The sequence below is a fragment of the Antedon bifida genome, chromosome 4 (assembly GCF_963402885.1).
Source record: "Antedon bifida chromosome 4, ecAntBifi1.1, whole genome shotgun sequence".
Lineage (NCBI taxonomy): Eukaryota > Metazoa > Echinodermata > Crinoidea > Comatulida > Antedonidae > Antedon > Antedon bifida.
Window position 1 is genome coordinate 13,332,493 of NC_136229.1, and position 15,153 is coordinate 13,347,645.

Consider the following 15,153-nt stretch of genomic DNA (forward strand, 5'->3'; position numbering starts at 1 on the left):
TGTCATTACTGTAAAGCACATATGTTAATGGGGTTTAGCCAATTAATGGCTGTAAAAATAAAATACTGTAATTGCCATAATAAAGTGGTGTGATTATTTTCTTATTTTAGATGTTGCAAAAGTGGCTGCCCTCTATAGACCCTGAAAAAGTGAACGTTGTACAAAAAGTTAAAGAATGTGGTACAAGTGGATTGGTCAATATTTTAAGCTACGAATTATTGGCCCGAAAGGCAGCGGAGATCAAGTCCAAGACATTTCAGGTTGTGATCATGGTTGGTGTAATGTTCAATTTGCTTATAGAATTAACATTAATAGTTTTGCATTTTTTACACTTGGTTTAATTTTATATGACCCATGTAAATACATTGCACATGATGAGGGCGTGTGGCACAGTGTGTTGGATGTTGGATTACAGATCGTGGTTCAAATCCAACTCTTGCCGCATTACTTGTATCCTTAGGCAAGACAAGCCACAACTTTGCCCTGATTACTAGCTGCATTATTATGGGAGTATGTTTCCATACGTGTTTGATCCAAAACATGACCGGGATAATAATGTGCAGCGCATTGAGAGCTTATGCGCTATATAAGAATGAACTATTATTATGTACACAAAAATGTACACTATTTTGCTGATTGTTGAGGTTTTGCACTGTAGGCCGTAAGCAGTAGCTCAACAAGGGCCTAGAAAATGGATTTCGTTCCAACGTTAGGGGTCTAGATTTTGAGAGTTGATATTTTGAAATGAACATATTTCCCACACTATTATCAAAGTTCTCCCTCAAAGTTCTGGACCAATTTTTATGTAGTAATAACTTTACAAATAATTCACCAAGTGTTATTATATTTACCATGTGGGTAGTCAAGTGGATTGTAAACACTACGTATTCTGTATGTGAGAAAAACTGAAAAATTTAGATTATTTAGTCAATTTGAGACTTTTTGGGATTTTTGAGATGCAGTATCTTCATAAATAATTCACATACCATGTTTATATTTTCTGTATGACTTCTTGAGAAGGTTGGTAAACAGCATATTTGGTATTGTAATCTTAAATAGGTTTTTATTGAGGAAGCTGCAAAAAGTGTGATTTTTTACAAATTGTATAGATAATTTTGAAGTTTTGGCCATTTTTAAGGAGTGATATTTTAGAAAATTGCTTACCATATATGTCTTTATATTCATGCATTGGATATTCTAGTTGGAGTGACACACCGGTGTTCTTTCAGCGAGAAAAAATTATTACGCAATCAATTATTATAACTGAAAAATTGCAGTTTTTGGTTTTTAGTGTAAATTTAAAAACATAACAAATGAATCCCTATAGTAGCTAACCTGGTTGTAATTGTTACTGTCATTATAAACATTAGCCAAAATGTATTTAAATCACCATGGATGATATTTTTACTAAGGTAAAGTTTTGTCATACATAAAGCCTATAAACATCACCACACACACAATAGTGCAATAACATTTAAAGACACCTTCCCTACAATTTGTGACGTTTTGTAAAAATAATACATATATATTACTTTAAAAACATTAAACCAGGTCATTCCTTGTCTTAAATGTACGTTTTATGGTAAATTATGATAAAAAGTGAGAAACAATGCACTACCTAAGTAGCTCGCGGCGAATGACCTCTCGTGGACGGTCTTTAGGCCTAGCCTAGCTAGGCTTAGTTTTGTAGGCCTAGCTGGTAAATATCGGTAAAGTACGAACATAGTACGCGAGCTATATATCTAGCCTGACGTTGTATAATTGCTGCATTAATTGTCTTTCTATTTTTGCCAGACTCCATTGATACAAATATCAATCCACGCGCAATGCATTTTGGGATTTATAGCGGGCCGCTATAATTATTAGAATCGACTTATTTTTCACATTTTTAACCGTTTAAAGACAAAAAAAGTTATCGCAATAGGACCATATAGTATTATTTTTACATTAAATATAGTTTGTGATCTTAAATTAGATCTAAAAAACGTAGGGAAGGGGTCTTTAACTATCTGGTAATGAATAATATGATGTATTTTTTATTTTCCAAAAAAAAGACTGTTGTCAAATATACAAAGTATTTTAATTATTACAAATTGCTTTAAATATAATCAATCAGTAATGAATTATAAATATTATAGCAAATATAGTATATACAACTTTATAGTAATAACTGTTGCTTATGTCCAGTACTACAAACATAATATAACATTTAGAATATTGAATCCGCTTTAAAAACTCTTTAAAAACTATCTACCAAACAATATATATATATATACAATATAGCCCTAATACCTGATGTGAAAGGTTAGTTTTTCCAAAAGTTTTGAACTTGGCGGATTATTTTTCGTTTTTATTTAGAGTTTTGCTTATTTATTATATCATCTCCAATGAGAGAGAGAAAACCAGCCGGTCACTATATACCCACAGCATTGTCCAATCCGTTTTTCAGTAATTTTTGTATTGGATTTATGCAGTACTGTAAATGTAGAAACCTTTGATTCACCATCAAAGAAACAACACTATAGTATGTATAATTTTACTTTACCAATAAGCTGGATAATCATTTTGTAGCATAGGCCTGGTACCATTTCTGTAACAAATAATGTTCCATTATCATCTAAGTTGAATGAATGTTTGGTTTATATAAAACATTTTTAAAGTTTTAGGTTTTGAATCATGAATTAGATAAGAAACATTAACATATACAATATGAGATGCTTTTACTGTGCCAATGATTTTGGTCAAACCATGGATACATAGATCAGATATTCTCCATAGTCAAAAGCATCCATTCAAGACTTACCTCGTGTCTATTAGTTTCAAGAATATTTATATTTTTTGTCCTTAAGTCAGTTTTTTCTGTAGGAGTAGTGGTAGATTTTTTTTGCATTTGTGTCTCCTCAACCTACACAGCTATACACAGTACAAAGAAGTAAAAATAATGACAATAAAGTACCAATCAGTAAAATAATAATATAATGGGAAAACAACTGTAATAAATTATCATTTAATTACATAATTAGTTATCTGCTTGGTAGAGCGGATAACTCCTTGTTATTGTATGGGATCAATATTTTTGGTTATCCGCAACTTAGTTGCGGATAACCCTTGTTATTGTCACGTTTCTTTTTTTAGTTATCCGCTTAGTAGCGGATAACTCCTTGTGATTGTAGTGGATCAATATTTTTTTTGGTTATCCGCAACTTAGTTGCAGGATAACCCATGTGATTGTAAATATCTTTTTTTTTCATCTTCTTTGTTATTCTTCTTTCTTTCCCGGATTTTTGTGACCAGCATATCTCTATTGCTTGTGAACATAACTTTGTATAACTTGGTAAAAAGATTGACATTGAAGTGTAGATGTGCAGCCAAGCTTTTGGACGATGTCAGATCCGCGTTGCGTAAGTTGCGCACGATTTTATGAAATTCTATAACTGATCATAACTTTAGAACCAACAAATATTGTTTCATGAAACTTAATAAAATTATAATTCATATCATGGGTCAACTTTCTATGGATTAAAAATGGCATGTTTTACAAGAAGTTACGCGCGCATGCGCATTTAAAGTTTCAAAATGCGCAAAATTAATATCTAGTCAACTTTCTACGCTGATCATAACATTTTGAGCATGTCAAAAATTCCCCCGCGCGCGAAAAAAATTACGCGTAAGGTGCGCACGGAGTACGAAAATCATGTTTTTTTCTCTTGAATTGTGATTTTCTAGCCTTTCCTAGTCATTTTTAAAAAGATTAAAATCATTTCAAATTAAAATAACGTCATACGAACACGTTGATTTAGACCATTTGCGCGCGTTTTAGATGCGAAAGTTACAACATATTGTCAAAATTATGCCTATTTTTAATCTATTATAGCTCCTCAGGATCATCCACGACCCCCAATTTTTAAATTTTAATATGTAAGCAGATATGTTGTAGTATATGAATTCATGCAGAATCTTTACAACTCGGATGTTATGACGTCATCGTATGGCCACACGAATGTAAAATATAGGATTTTTTACTCTTTCGTTATTGCTTATCACATTCAACAAAGCGCATCTCGCTATTACGTATTCCATTTCTCCCAACGTCAATCAACTATCTTTCGCATGAATTAAAAAATTTTAATTTTTATGACATCATCATGTCTAAAAACGTAAATAACTTGGGTTACTTATTTTCATCTTTACAGTAAATTTCAATCTGTTATAGCTCGTCAGATTAAAAAGTGATAATCACAATTAAAGTTATGCCTTTTTTTAAACGGTCATAGATTCTAAACAACGAGGTGAACTTGTTTTTAATTACATATTTTGGAAGTTGATGAGTTGTAGAAATCGGATCATGAATCAATATGGCTAACCGGACATTGTGACGTCATCGTATGGCCACACGGATGTAAAATATAGGATTTTTGTCTCTTTCGTTATTGCTCATCATATTCAATGGAGCGCATCACGCCTATCTGTATTCCTTTTTCTCTGAGATTTTAATATTGTCTAGGTCAATCAACTATCTTACGCATGAGTTAAAAATATTTTAATTTTTATGACGTCATCATGCCTAAAAATTTTAATTAACACCGTCATTAATTTCATCTTTACAGTAAATTTTAATCTGTTATAGCTCGTAAGAATAAAATGTGATAATCACAATTAAAACGTTTTCAGGAAGCTATGGGATTGTAGATACGAAATCATGTGAACTTTTCGCCAATCAGATGTTGTGACGTCATCATATGGCCAGTTAAATAAACAAAGTCATATTTTCATCTTTTGCGTCATAGTTCATTACATTTAAAAGAGCGCGCATTAATATTTCACGTATTCAAAATTCTTCTAAACGTTAATATGTTGTTGCTGAAATAATTTTCTTCCGAAATTACTACCTTCGCGTTTCCTTTTGAAACCGTCAACATGTTAAAAATTAAAATAAAATACGGGTCCCGTAATTTCACCTATTTTACACTGTTTGTGACATGTATACAGATTACACTGTGTATACTATATGACAACTAAATATACAGCATTCAGCACTAACAGCACATCATATTCTTCAGTTCAGGTCATAATGACATAATCTTTTTCGGTGTGCAATATTCCAACGTATGACGTGCACGTGGCGTTTGTCGTGCGGATAACTAACTCGTCAAAGTGACGAGTTTCATGTCTAGTTCTTATTTCTTTCCCGTTTTTTTGTGGCTCACGTATCTCTAAAATGTGTAAACATAATATTTCATAACTTTGACAACATGTGGGCATTTACGTGAAGTTGTGCACCTCCTATTTTGAATGACGTCAGAATTGCGCAACGTGACTTACGTGCGATTTTATGATTTTTAATGATTGATCATAGCTTAAAAACCAAGCGTAATTTTTTTTTGACCCTTTATGAAAATTTAAGGCATATCAAGGGCAAACTTTTAGTTAACTAAAAATGACGTGTTTTACAAGAAGTTACGCGCGCACGCGCATTTAAAATTTTAAAATGCGCAAAATTAATTTCTAATCAACTTTTTACGCCATTCATGACATTTTGCGCATGTCAAAATTTCCCGCGCGCGCGAACAATTTTACGCGTGCAGTGCGCACGCAGCATGAAAATCAGGTTTTTTTCTATTAAATTGTGATTTTCCAGCCTTTCCTAGTCATTTTTAAAAAGATTGACATCATTTCAAATTAAAATGACGTCATACGTACACGTTAATTTAGACCATTTGCATGCGTTTTAGTTGCAAAAGTTACAAAATATTGTCAAAATTATGCCTATTTTGAATCTATTATAGCTCCTCAGGATCAACCGTTACCCCCAAGTTTTTTAACTTAATATGTAAGCAGATATGTTAGATATGAATTCATGCAGAATTTTTTCCTTACGGATGTTGTGACGTCATCGTATGGCCACACAAATGTAAAAAATAGGATTTTTGTCTCTTTCGTTATTGCTCATCATATTCAATGGAGCGCATCACGCTTATCTGTATTCCTTTTTCTCCTGCATTTATATATTGTGTAGGTCAATCAACTTTCTTTAGCATGAGATACAAATATTTTAATTTTTATGACGTCATCATGCCTAAAAATTTTAATTACGTGGGTCATTAATTTCATCTTTACAGTACATTTTAATCTGTAATAGCTCGTAATAATAAAATGTGATAATCACGATTAAAACGTTTTCTGGAAGCTATTGAATTGTAGATACGAATTCATGTAAACATTTTGCCAAACGGATGTTGTGACGTCATCATATGGCCAGTTGAATAAAAAAAGTCGTATTTTCACATTTTGCGTAATAGTTCATCACATTTAAAAGGGTGTGCATCTATATTTTACGTATTCAAATTTCTTCTACACGTTAATATGTTGTTCCTGAGATAATTTCCTTCTGAAATTGCTATCTAAGTGTTTCATTTTGATACCGTCGCCATGTTAAAAATTGGAATAAATGGCGGGTCCTGTAATTTCACCTATTCTACACTGTATGTAATATGTATACAGATTATACTGTTTCCATGTATATACTATATGACACAAAATTGACAGAATTCAGCACTAACAGCATATCATATTCTTCAGTTCTTGTCATAATGCCATAATCTTTATCTGTGTGGAATATTCCAACGTATGACGTGCACGTGGCGTTTGTCGTGGTGCGGATAACTAACTCGTCAAAGTGACGAGTTTCATGTCTAGTTTAAGTATTAATTTCTAAGAAGAAAAAAGGCTGAAGTGTGTTATATTTCGTATGTTATGTTCATCTACTTTTTAATACTAAATACTAAAAGTTAAGCTTTTGTTGTGAAATAATAACAGCTTATTGAAATTGAATTGACAAATAGTGTGGTACACATATATAGACCCACATCCTAAGGATGCCACCCAAATGTAGCCTGGTTTTGTTTAGCCTACTGTAACTAGGCCAACAAGCTGCATTGTCCACTAAATAGTAATAATACTACTACTAGCCTAGGCCTAGAAGGATGCTAGTCAAGTCGCCCCATCGCAAAGTCTCCCCATACAAAGTTGCCCCTTACAAAGTCGCCCCATCGCAAAGTCGCCCCAACGCAAAGTCGCCCCATCGCAAAGTCGCCCCAACACAAAGTCGCTCCATCGCAAAGTCGCCCCAAAACATTAAAATAGTGCGTAAAATGTCGCAATGATACACAATATGCACTTTTATGTTGGTTCGGTGGGGTTTGCTATGTTTTTTTTTAGGTTTGCGGGGGTTTAGCAATACCCTGTTTTTTCCGCCAAATTGGATGCCATATTGGATTCTGGCATGATGATGTCATTGTTATCGACTTGATTTATCAACTACTATGAGAAGTAGTTATTAAAGTAAGCCTCAGCTAATTTTATTCATCATAACACAACACCAAGTAAAAAAAAAATTGGTTTTCCCTATCCCCTATAGGTATTTGTGTGTGTTAATAGGCATTTGTGTGTGTTATATAGGCCAACATTTAAAAGTGCCGTAAAAAATTTTCCCCAAGACCCTGGGATGGGGATTTTTTTTCTGACATTCTATATGGTATACTCTATCAGAAAAAAAAAAAAATTTTCCTATACTTTTTTCCCGCAAAATTTGTACTGCACCCAGGCTACTAGCATTATGGCTCATGTTGCGTCCTAGTAGGAACCAAATTTATAAACCATGCTCAAACTTATATTCGAGGTGTAAACCTGATAATTTGATTACCTTTTTTTCGCTTGTCATTATGTATTCATTGCTTTTCAAACAAATTAAAATTACAAAACATTAAAGTTGATAAAGACCAGAACAAAAAGGTTGACTAATGAATTGATATATCACTCTCTATTACTAGTCGAAGGTCCTGAATAGTAACAATAATAAATTGATTGAACTTTTGAACAATTTGAATACTAAATTGATTGTTACTTGATTGACTCATTGATTAGGTTAATGAATCAGGGGAAATTGTATTTCAATTTTATAGTAATTTTTTCTAGAGCACATGTATTTTTATCGTGTATTTTATTGGAATTTGAGAGGAGCCCCTTGCATTATTTTGTCCAGCTGGAAGGAAGGGTTACCTTTTAAAATAAAGTTGAAATTAAATTAAATAATTAGGATAAGTTAGATTACCCAGACAGTCAAAATTCACTGCATGGAGTATAACATAATCCTCTAACCTTGTTAATCGAAATACAGTGGCTTGTCATTGAAGCGTGTGGACCAGTCCATTGTAAAATAGGGGTATTTAGTGTGTTTGTGTGAATGTAGAGTAAATTATTTAAACTAGAGGGTTCGTTCGCGCACCCTCTAGTGGGTGTACCCGAATGGTTCTCGAAAACATGACCAACGCCTCTGGAAATTGAAGCCTGGGTGACACCTATGCATATGACTGATGAGTAATGCATGTTTTTTTTGTGATGCATCTTGTTAATTTTGGAACAAAAAGATCAAATAACAACTTTCGTAGCCTACTTATATATCGGTCGTAGTAGACACCATTTATAATTATAAATAGAGCAAGCAACAGAAATAATCGATAATATAAACAGTAAAGGTGTTTCCCTGGTAGGCCTACCAGGCGGCCTCCTATAGTAACATTAAATCGCACCTAAATTTGATTAAATGATTAATAAATAGCATAAATAATTAGTTCAATTAGCCTCCTATAGTAACATTGAATCACGCCTATATTTGATAAAATAATTAATAAATAGCATAAATAATTAGTTCAATTACTAAAACAAATTGTATTTCACGTAAAGTGAAGAGCTTTATAATTGATTAGTTGAATATCTAAAACAAATAAATTGTAGTTCACGATTCAGTTGAATCACTAAAATCACATTGTAGTTAACGTAAAAGTAAAGGCCTTCAATAATAGTTAAATTACTAAAACAAATTGTAGTTCACGTAAAGTAAATGCCTTTAATCAATGTAATTGATAAGTTGAAAATCTAAAACAAATTAATTGAATTAGTTCACGATACGTTGAACCACTAAAATATTTGTATTTAATATTGAATGTCGCCACCAACGGCCATTTTGCCGGACCCGGAAGCCAGTTGAACAACAGCGCGAGTGTGTGAAAATAACCCTGTGATATCCACAAATTTCAATAGGTAACGCTAAATTTTGTCATTGTAAAAGACAAAAATGGAACAATAGCGTAGTACTGAAAACTAATGTTATCAAATCTACGTTTCGCGGTACATCTAAAATAGATAAGGTAGGTATCCAAGGTGGAGATTTATACCGAAGTTTTTCCATTGTGCTCGCTTATGTCAGAATTAACCATAATTTATATATAGATAGTCAATTTATTAATATATCAGTACCGGTAGGGCCTAGAACATTTTAATTCAGCTGGTTATATCTCTACCAAGCTAACTTCTTTGTTTTCTACTCTTATTCAGACTCCACCCTGCCTCCTTTTGTTGTATTTCTGTTATTCCTGTCCACCCAGGCAGCACTTGCCAGCTCTTATACTATGACGTTATCCAAATTCCTTCACTTGCACTGATGAAGGGCTAGTGTTGCCCGAAAGCTCTGCTAACTTTTTTCTTTTTTAAAGTCATAGCATATGAGTTGGCAAGTATATATATACATATAATATATATATAAATCCAAAGGCAAATTACTGAAAAAATGACAATGCTGTGGATTTATATCCACGTCGCCTGTTCGGGAAACGTGTCAGGTATCGTCACCATTTACATACTTTTCTTTTACATCATTCTAAACATTCGGCCCCTAAAGGACTTCAATTTTATGTCACATCTGGTATTCGATTTGCAGATGATGACATGCGTTCTCGTTGGAACGCTGTCCTTCACAAAAATGCTTGTCAACTCAATGAGATCCAAATTGGCAATTGCCGCAAAATCCTCACTGAGTTTGACGTTGAAATTCACTCTAGAACTAAGAAGTTGAAAAGAGAACTTCCTGCATTCGAGTTTCAAAACAAACTCAGGATTATCGCCAATGATTGCCGTAAGCAATCAACGGCAATGGCCCGAAGGGGACATCACAAATTTGGTCTACCTGCAGACTTGGTCATTTCAACACAAATGACTCTACCTTCGGATGATTTCAATGCCCTGCAGAAGGTTCGTTCGGACTTATAACCAGAATCGGAGCAACACCTCTGATTTAGTTGTTGAAATTAATTGCCGACTTTCCGAAGGAGAGAAAAAACTTCTTTCCCGAGGACTTAAATTCTGCCCAAAACCAAGGCAGGTCGGCGCACAACAACTATCTTTGGATATGGAGTCTTTCTCCAGAAGATTACGATTACGTGAACATTTTGCTGATTCAGACAGCAGCACCACGCAAACCGAAGGCAACGCTAACAAATTTAAACCAAAAAGTTCCTGGAATCCACCTAAAAATCGTTGTCCAGCTTTAGAAACAGTTATTCAGGCTATTGAGGAGGATGTACAAAACTATGTCCCGAGTCCAGATAAACGTGACAATCTCTCAAAACAAGAGAGGCAGGCCATTGCCAAATTGCGTCAGCGTAATGATATTATCATTAAACCCGTTGATAAAGGTTCTGCCACTGTTGCCATGGACATCAAATTTTATGAAGAGGAGTCCTTAAGACAGCTAAACAATCCTCTTCATTATCGTAAACTTACAATGGATCCCACTCCGGAAATTGCGGATAAGGTGGCCAAATCTGTTTCTGTGATGGTAAAAAAACACTCCATCGTTCCTAAGATTGGACCTCATTTGGCACAGGTCAATCCAGTTCCAGGCAGATTTTATTTCCTACCTAAAATCCACAAAGCAGGCAATCCTGGTAGACCCATTATTTCGGGCAATGGCACTGCTACAGAGAAAATTTCTGAATATGTGGATGGTTTACTTAGACCATATGTGACTGATCTCCCTTCATACATTCAGGACTCCACAGACTTTATCTGCAAAATTAACCAAATTCAAAATTTACCTAATAATTCTGTTCTGGCTACATTAGATGTTTCATCATTGTATACTAATATCCCTCACGAAGAAGGAGCCGACGCATGTATTTTAAATTACATACAAATTCCAGGCAAAACACCTACTAAAGCTCATTTACGAGAACTGGTCATGTTGATTTTAACCAACAACAATTTTATTTTTGGAAATGACCATTACCTTCAAATTCATGGCACAGCGATGGGCACAAAAATGGCGCCATCTTTTGCAAATTTATTTATAGGACAATTTGAGGCCAATTTTCTGTCCCTCCAACCAAATAAACCACTTGTTTGGTTTAGATACATTGACGACATCTTCATAATCTGGACCCATGGTGAAGATAATTTGGAATCTTTTGTTCTCAATATTAATGCAGCCCACCCAACTATCAAATTTACAGCTACCAAATCCACTAGTAGCGTTGATTTTTTGGACACTAAAGTGACCATAGAAAATGGTACACTCAAAACCGACCTATTCCGTAAACCCACGGATAAAAATATGTACCTGCTCCCTAGCAGTTGTCACCCCCGACACTGTACTAAAAACATACCGTACAGTCAAGCATTACGTATCAGACGTATCTGTTCTTCAGATTTAGATTTTCAGAATCGTACCGAAGAACTAACCGGACATCTCCGGAATAGAAATTACAAGAAGGAATACATCGAAACTGCTATAAAGAAAGCAAAAGATATTCCTCGATGTCAAACACTGACGTACAAACCACGTCAGCCAAAAAAATCGACCAGAGTGCCATTGGTCACAACCTACCACCCTAGGTTGCCTCCATTACGGGCTATTATTGAGAAACATATGCCTATTCTACAGTCCACAGAACGTCTCAGGACTGTTTTTCCGGAACCACCCATTATTGCATTTCGTAGACCTCCCAACCTTCGTGATATATTAGTCAGATCCAAATTTAAGAGTGAAATCAACTCTCATGACAGCCAAAATTTGGGCAGTCACCTTTGCGGCAAATCTTGCAAAACTTGTTCATTGGTTGATTCTACTGAAAAATTTCAGAGTAACCAAACTGGCCGCATTTTTCGGATAAGACAATCAATTAATTGTCTAACCAAAAACGTCATTTATCTCATATACTGTAATATTTGTGGCAAACAGTACGTCGGAGAAACAAAAAACACTCACCGTATGAGAATGACACAACATAGATCAGCTATCAAAACATTAAAACTTGATCAACCTGTAGCCGAACATTTTAATTCAGCTGGTCACTCGATTGCAAATTTCAGAGTTATTGCAATAGACCACGATGTCAAATGGAGCGACAAAACTCGCAAAAACAAAGAAAACCACTGGGAATTACTACTTAAAACCACAAAACCTTTTGGACTTAACATTAGGAACATACTCCCAGATCGGTAAAATTATTCCATTGACTACCAAAATTTAAGTTTCAATATTAACCACCATTTTAGCTTTTTTTAGTTCCATTCCAAAATTGTTTATATCTCTACCAAGCTACCTTCTTTGTTTTCTACTCTTATTCAGTCTCCACCCACTATTCAACACGCTGTTTCTATTGTTATATTTCTTTTATTCCTGTCCACCCAGGCAGCACTTGCCAACTCATATGCTATGACTTTATCCAAATTCCCTCACTTGCACTGATGAAGGGCTAGTGTTGCCCGAAAGCTCTGCTAACTTTTCTGGCTGTTTACATTATCGTTTTGATTTAGCTTTTCGCTTTTTTTTTTGTATCTCCATTGAGATCCAGCCACTGATACCCACAGCATTGTCATTTTTTTCAGTAATTTGCCTTTGGATTTATATATATATACAGTATATATAAATCCACATTTTCATCCCCTTCCATAGTTGTTTTTTAATTAGTTCTTATATTTCGATTTCCTTTCTTGGTAGGACGAATCTCATTTCCTAAAAAACTTCAAAACTGCAAGAACGAAAGCTGCAATTCCGATACTGAAGGTTTGTTGCATGTTACCCCCCTTATCCCCAAGGATAGTTTAATGACAATTATTAAGGAACTTTTACATAATTCATTTTCTTGTCAAAATACGTTGCTTATTGAATGATATTGAATGAGCTTTAAAGTGCATAGTTATAACAATACATGCTATTTAGTATTGCAGAAAATAACCTAAAAATGTTTTCATTAGCATAGTCTAAATATCAGTTTGCCTATGGTAGTGATGCTTGCATGTTATGTAGGTGAGGAAGACACATAAACCAACAGTAGTATATAAAAATCCTGTCAAACAGTAGTTCCTAACTGTAATTAAAACCGTTTTACTGTGTATATCTCTGGGCTTAATTGATTGGTCTTTGTTTTAGGAGATCTGACTCCTCTGACTCACAGCTTCTATACGAGCAGTGCAATTAGATGTTTTCCGAACATGCATGAGACACTTTTATGCGAATCTAGTCACTACGCTATGATATCAAAATAACAATTATGCCAATATATTGAACTGCTGTTGCAATTCAATTGTGTTCCCAGTATAATTCAACTTTCCAATTTAATTCAATTACTGTAGCTGCTCACAGATACATATACATAGGACCCCATTAGAAATAAGTTGGTTTTTTTTTTCGACTTTATGGGCCATCTTGTGTACTCTGCAAAACATTGCATGTTTCTATTTGTATTTTTAATTTTTGTCTTGTAATTTTATGTTGAAACCTGAATAAAATCAAATCAAATACATGTCTATTTTTTACAGAATGCAAATCGTGTGATTTTATTGTCTGGTACACCTGCTTTGTCGAGGCCTTGTGAGCTGTATGTTCAGATCAATGCAATTGACCCCACTCTGTTTCCCGTGTTCCATGAATTTGGACTTCGCTACTGTAATGCTTGTCAGGTAAGTTTCATAAATTGATCACAGTTGCTACCACATGAAATAAATATAAAAAAAATCACCTAAGTAGGTCCTTTTTAATTTGATTGGAGGATTGTGGGTCAAATGTCAGTGCAAATTTGTATTTAATGCACATTCACTCTTTTGAAATCTCTGTGATCATGTTCTGTCGGACGCACACTATATTTTCTGATTGGATAATTACTTACTATGCTATACGGCACGCGCTGACAAATTATAATAAATCAGAACATGTCATGCGCAGTGGAATTTTTTAGTGAGCTATCTGCTCACGTTCGGCTCACACTTGAGGAAAATGAATTGCGTGCCAAAAAATATTAAACAAGATAGACACACATTGAGTAAAGTGTTACTCATGCCAGTTGGCTCAGCCGATAGCTCTAGTGTGGGTCGGGCTTAAAGATCGGTTCAGAATATATCTCAATAATGAGAAAAAGTAATAATAAGGAGGCACGTTTAATTAATTGCTGCCCAAATTAAATTACAATACAAAAGATGTGGTTGAATTAGGGTATTGTATAACATGAGAAGGATTTTTTTACTTACACAAGACTTCTTGGATAAGACCTGAAACTGGAGGTCAGGTGTACATCTTGCTTGTGTGCACTTAAAAGACACAGTAGTGGGGCTCCTTAGACCCAAAATACTTCAAATTTGGTTAGAAGCATAAAACTTGGTATGTCAACGAAAATTCGCAGAAACATGAAAATAATGGCAAATGATGCAGAAGTACTACTTTCTATTCACCTTTAATAGAAACATAATATTATGCATTTAACTCAATACTATAATTCAAAGACTTTAAGTTTGACCCACCCCAAGATATAACATTGAATACGAAAAAGAAAAAAAAATACATAAACTAATAATAAATAAAAGAAAACAAAGATACAATTTCTATTTAAACCATATTATCCTATCTTAACTGGTCTTATAAAATATATATATTTAAGGTTCATCATATCTTAAAAGTAAATAGTTCTTGTATACTAATTTAAATTTAGAAGTTGCAGATATCTACATGGATTGAATTCCATAATTTAGCTCCTTGGTATTTAATTTAATAGAGTTCTTGATCAAATTGTTTGTACATTTAGGTAAAAGATAATCATTTGCATTGCGTGTATTATGATTATGTAGTTGACTATGTTTCATAAAGTACCGTAGTTATTAAATGATTTTGGGAGTTTTTTATTTTCGTATTTGTACATAAAGAAAGCAGATTGCAAACTATTGATATCAAATATATTTAATGTTTAAATTTTAAAAAGAGTGGTTTGGTATGGGCTAGATAAGTTGATTTAGAACAAATACGAAGCGCTTTTTTCTGTAATTTAA

General features: G+C 34.0%; 1 protein-coding gene across 5 annotated transcripts in view; it reads left to right on the top strand.

Annotated features, from left to right (window-relative positions):
• The window catches only part of LOC144840155 (SWI/SNF-related matrix-associated actin-dependent regulator of chromatin subfamily A-like protein 1), a 219,655-nt gene that overhangs the window by 5,265 nt on the left and 199,237 nt on the right, over positions 1-15,153 (top strand). For 3 of the 5 annotated variants that reach the window (XM_078695861.1, XM_078695863.1, XM_078695859.1), the window contains exons 6-8: positions 111-272; positions 12,836-12,901; positions 13,657-13,797. In XM_078695861.1, coding sequence (XP_078551987.1) covers positions 111-272; positions 12,836-12,901; positions 13,657-13,797 — 369 coding nt within the window. The remainder of the gene's footprint in view (positions 1-110; positions 273-12,835; positions 12,902-13,656; positions 13,798-15,153) is intronic. The other 2 variants (XM_078695862.1, XM_078695864.1) reach the window with 2 other exon arrangements.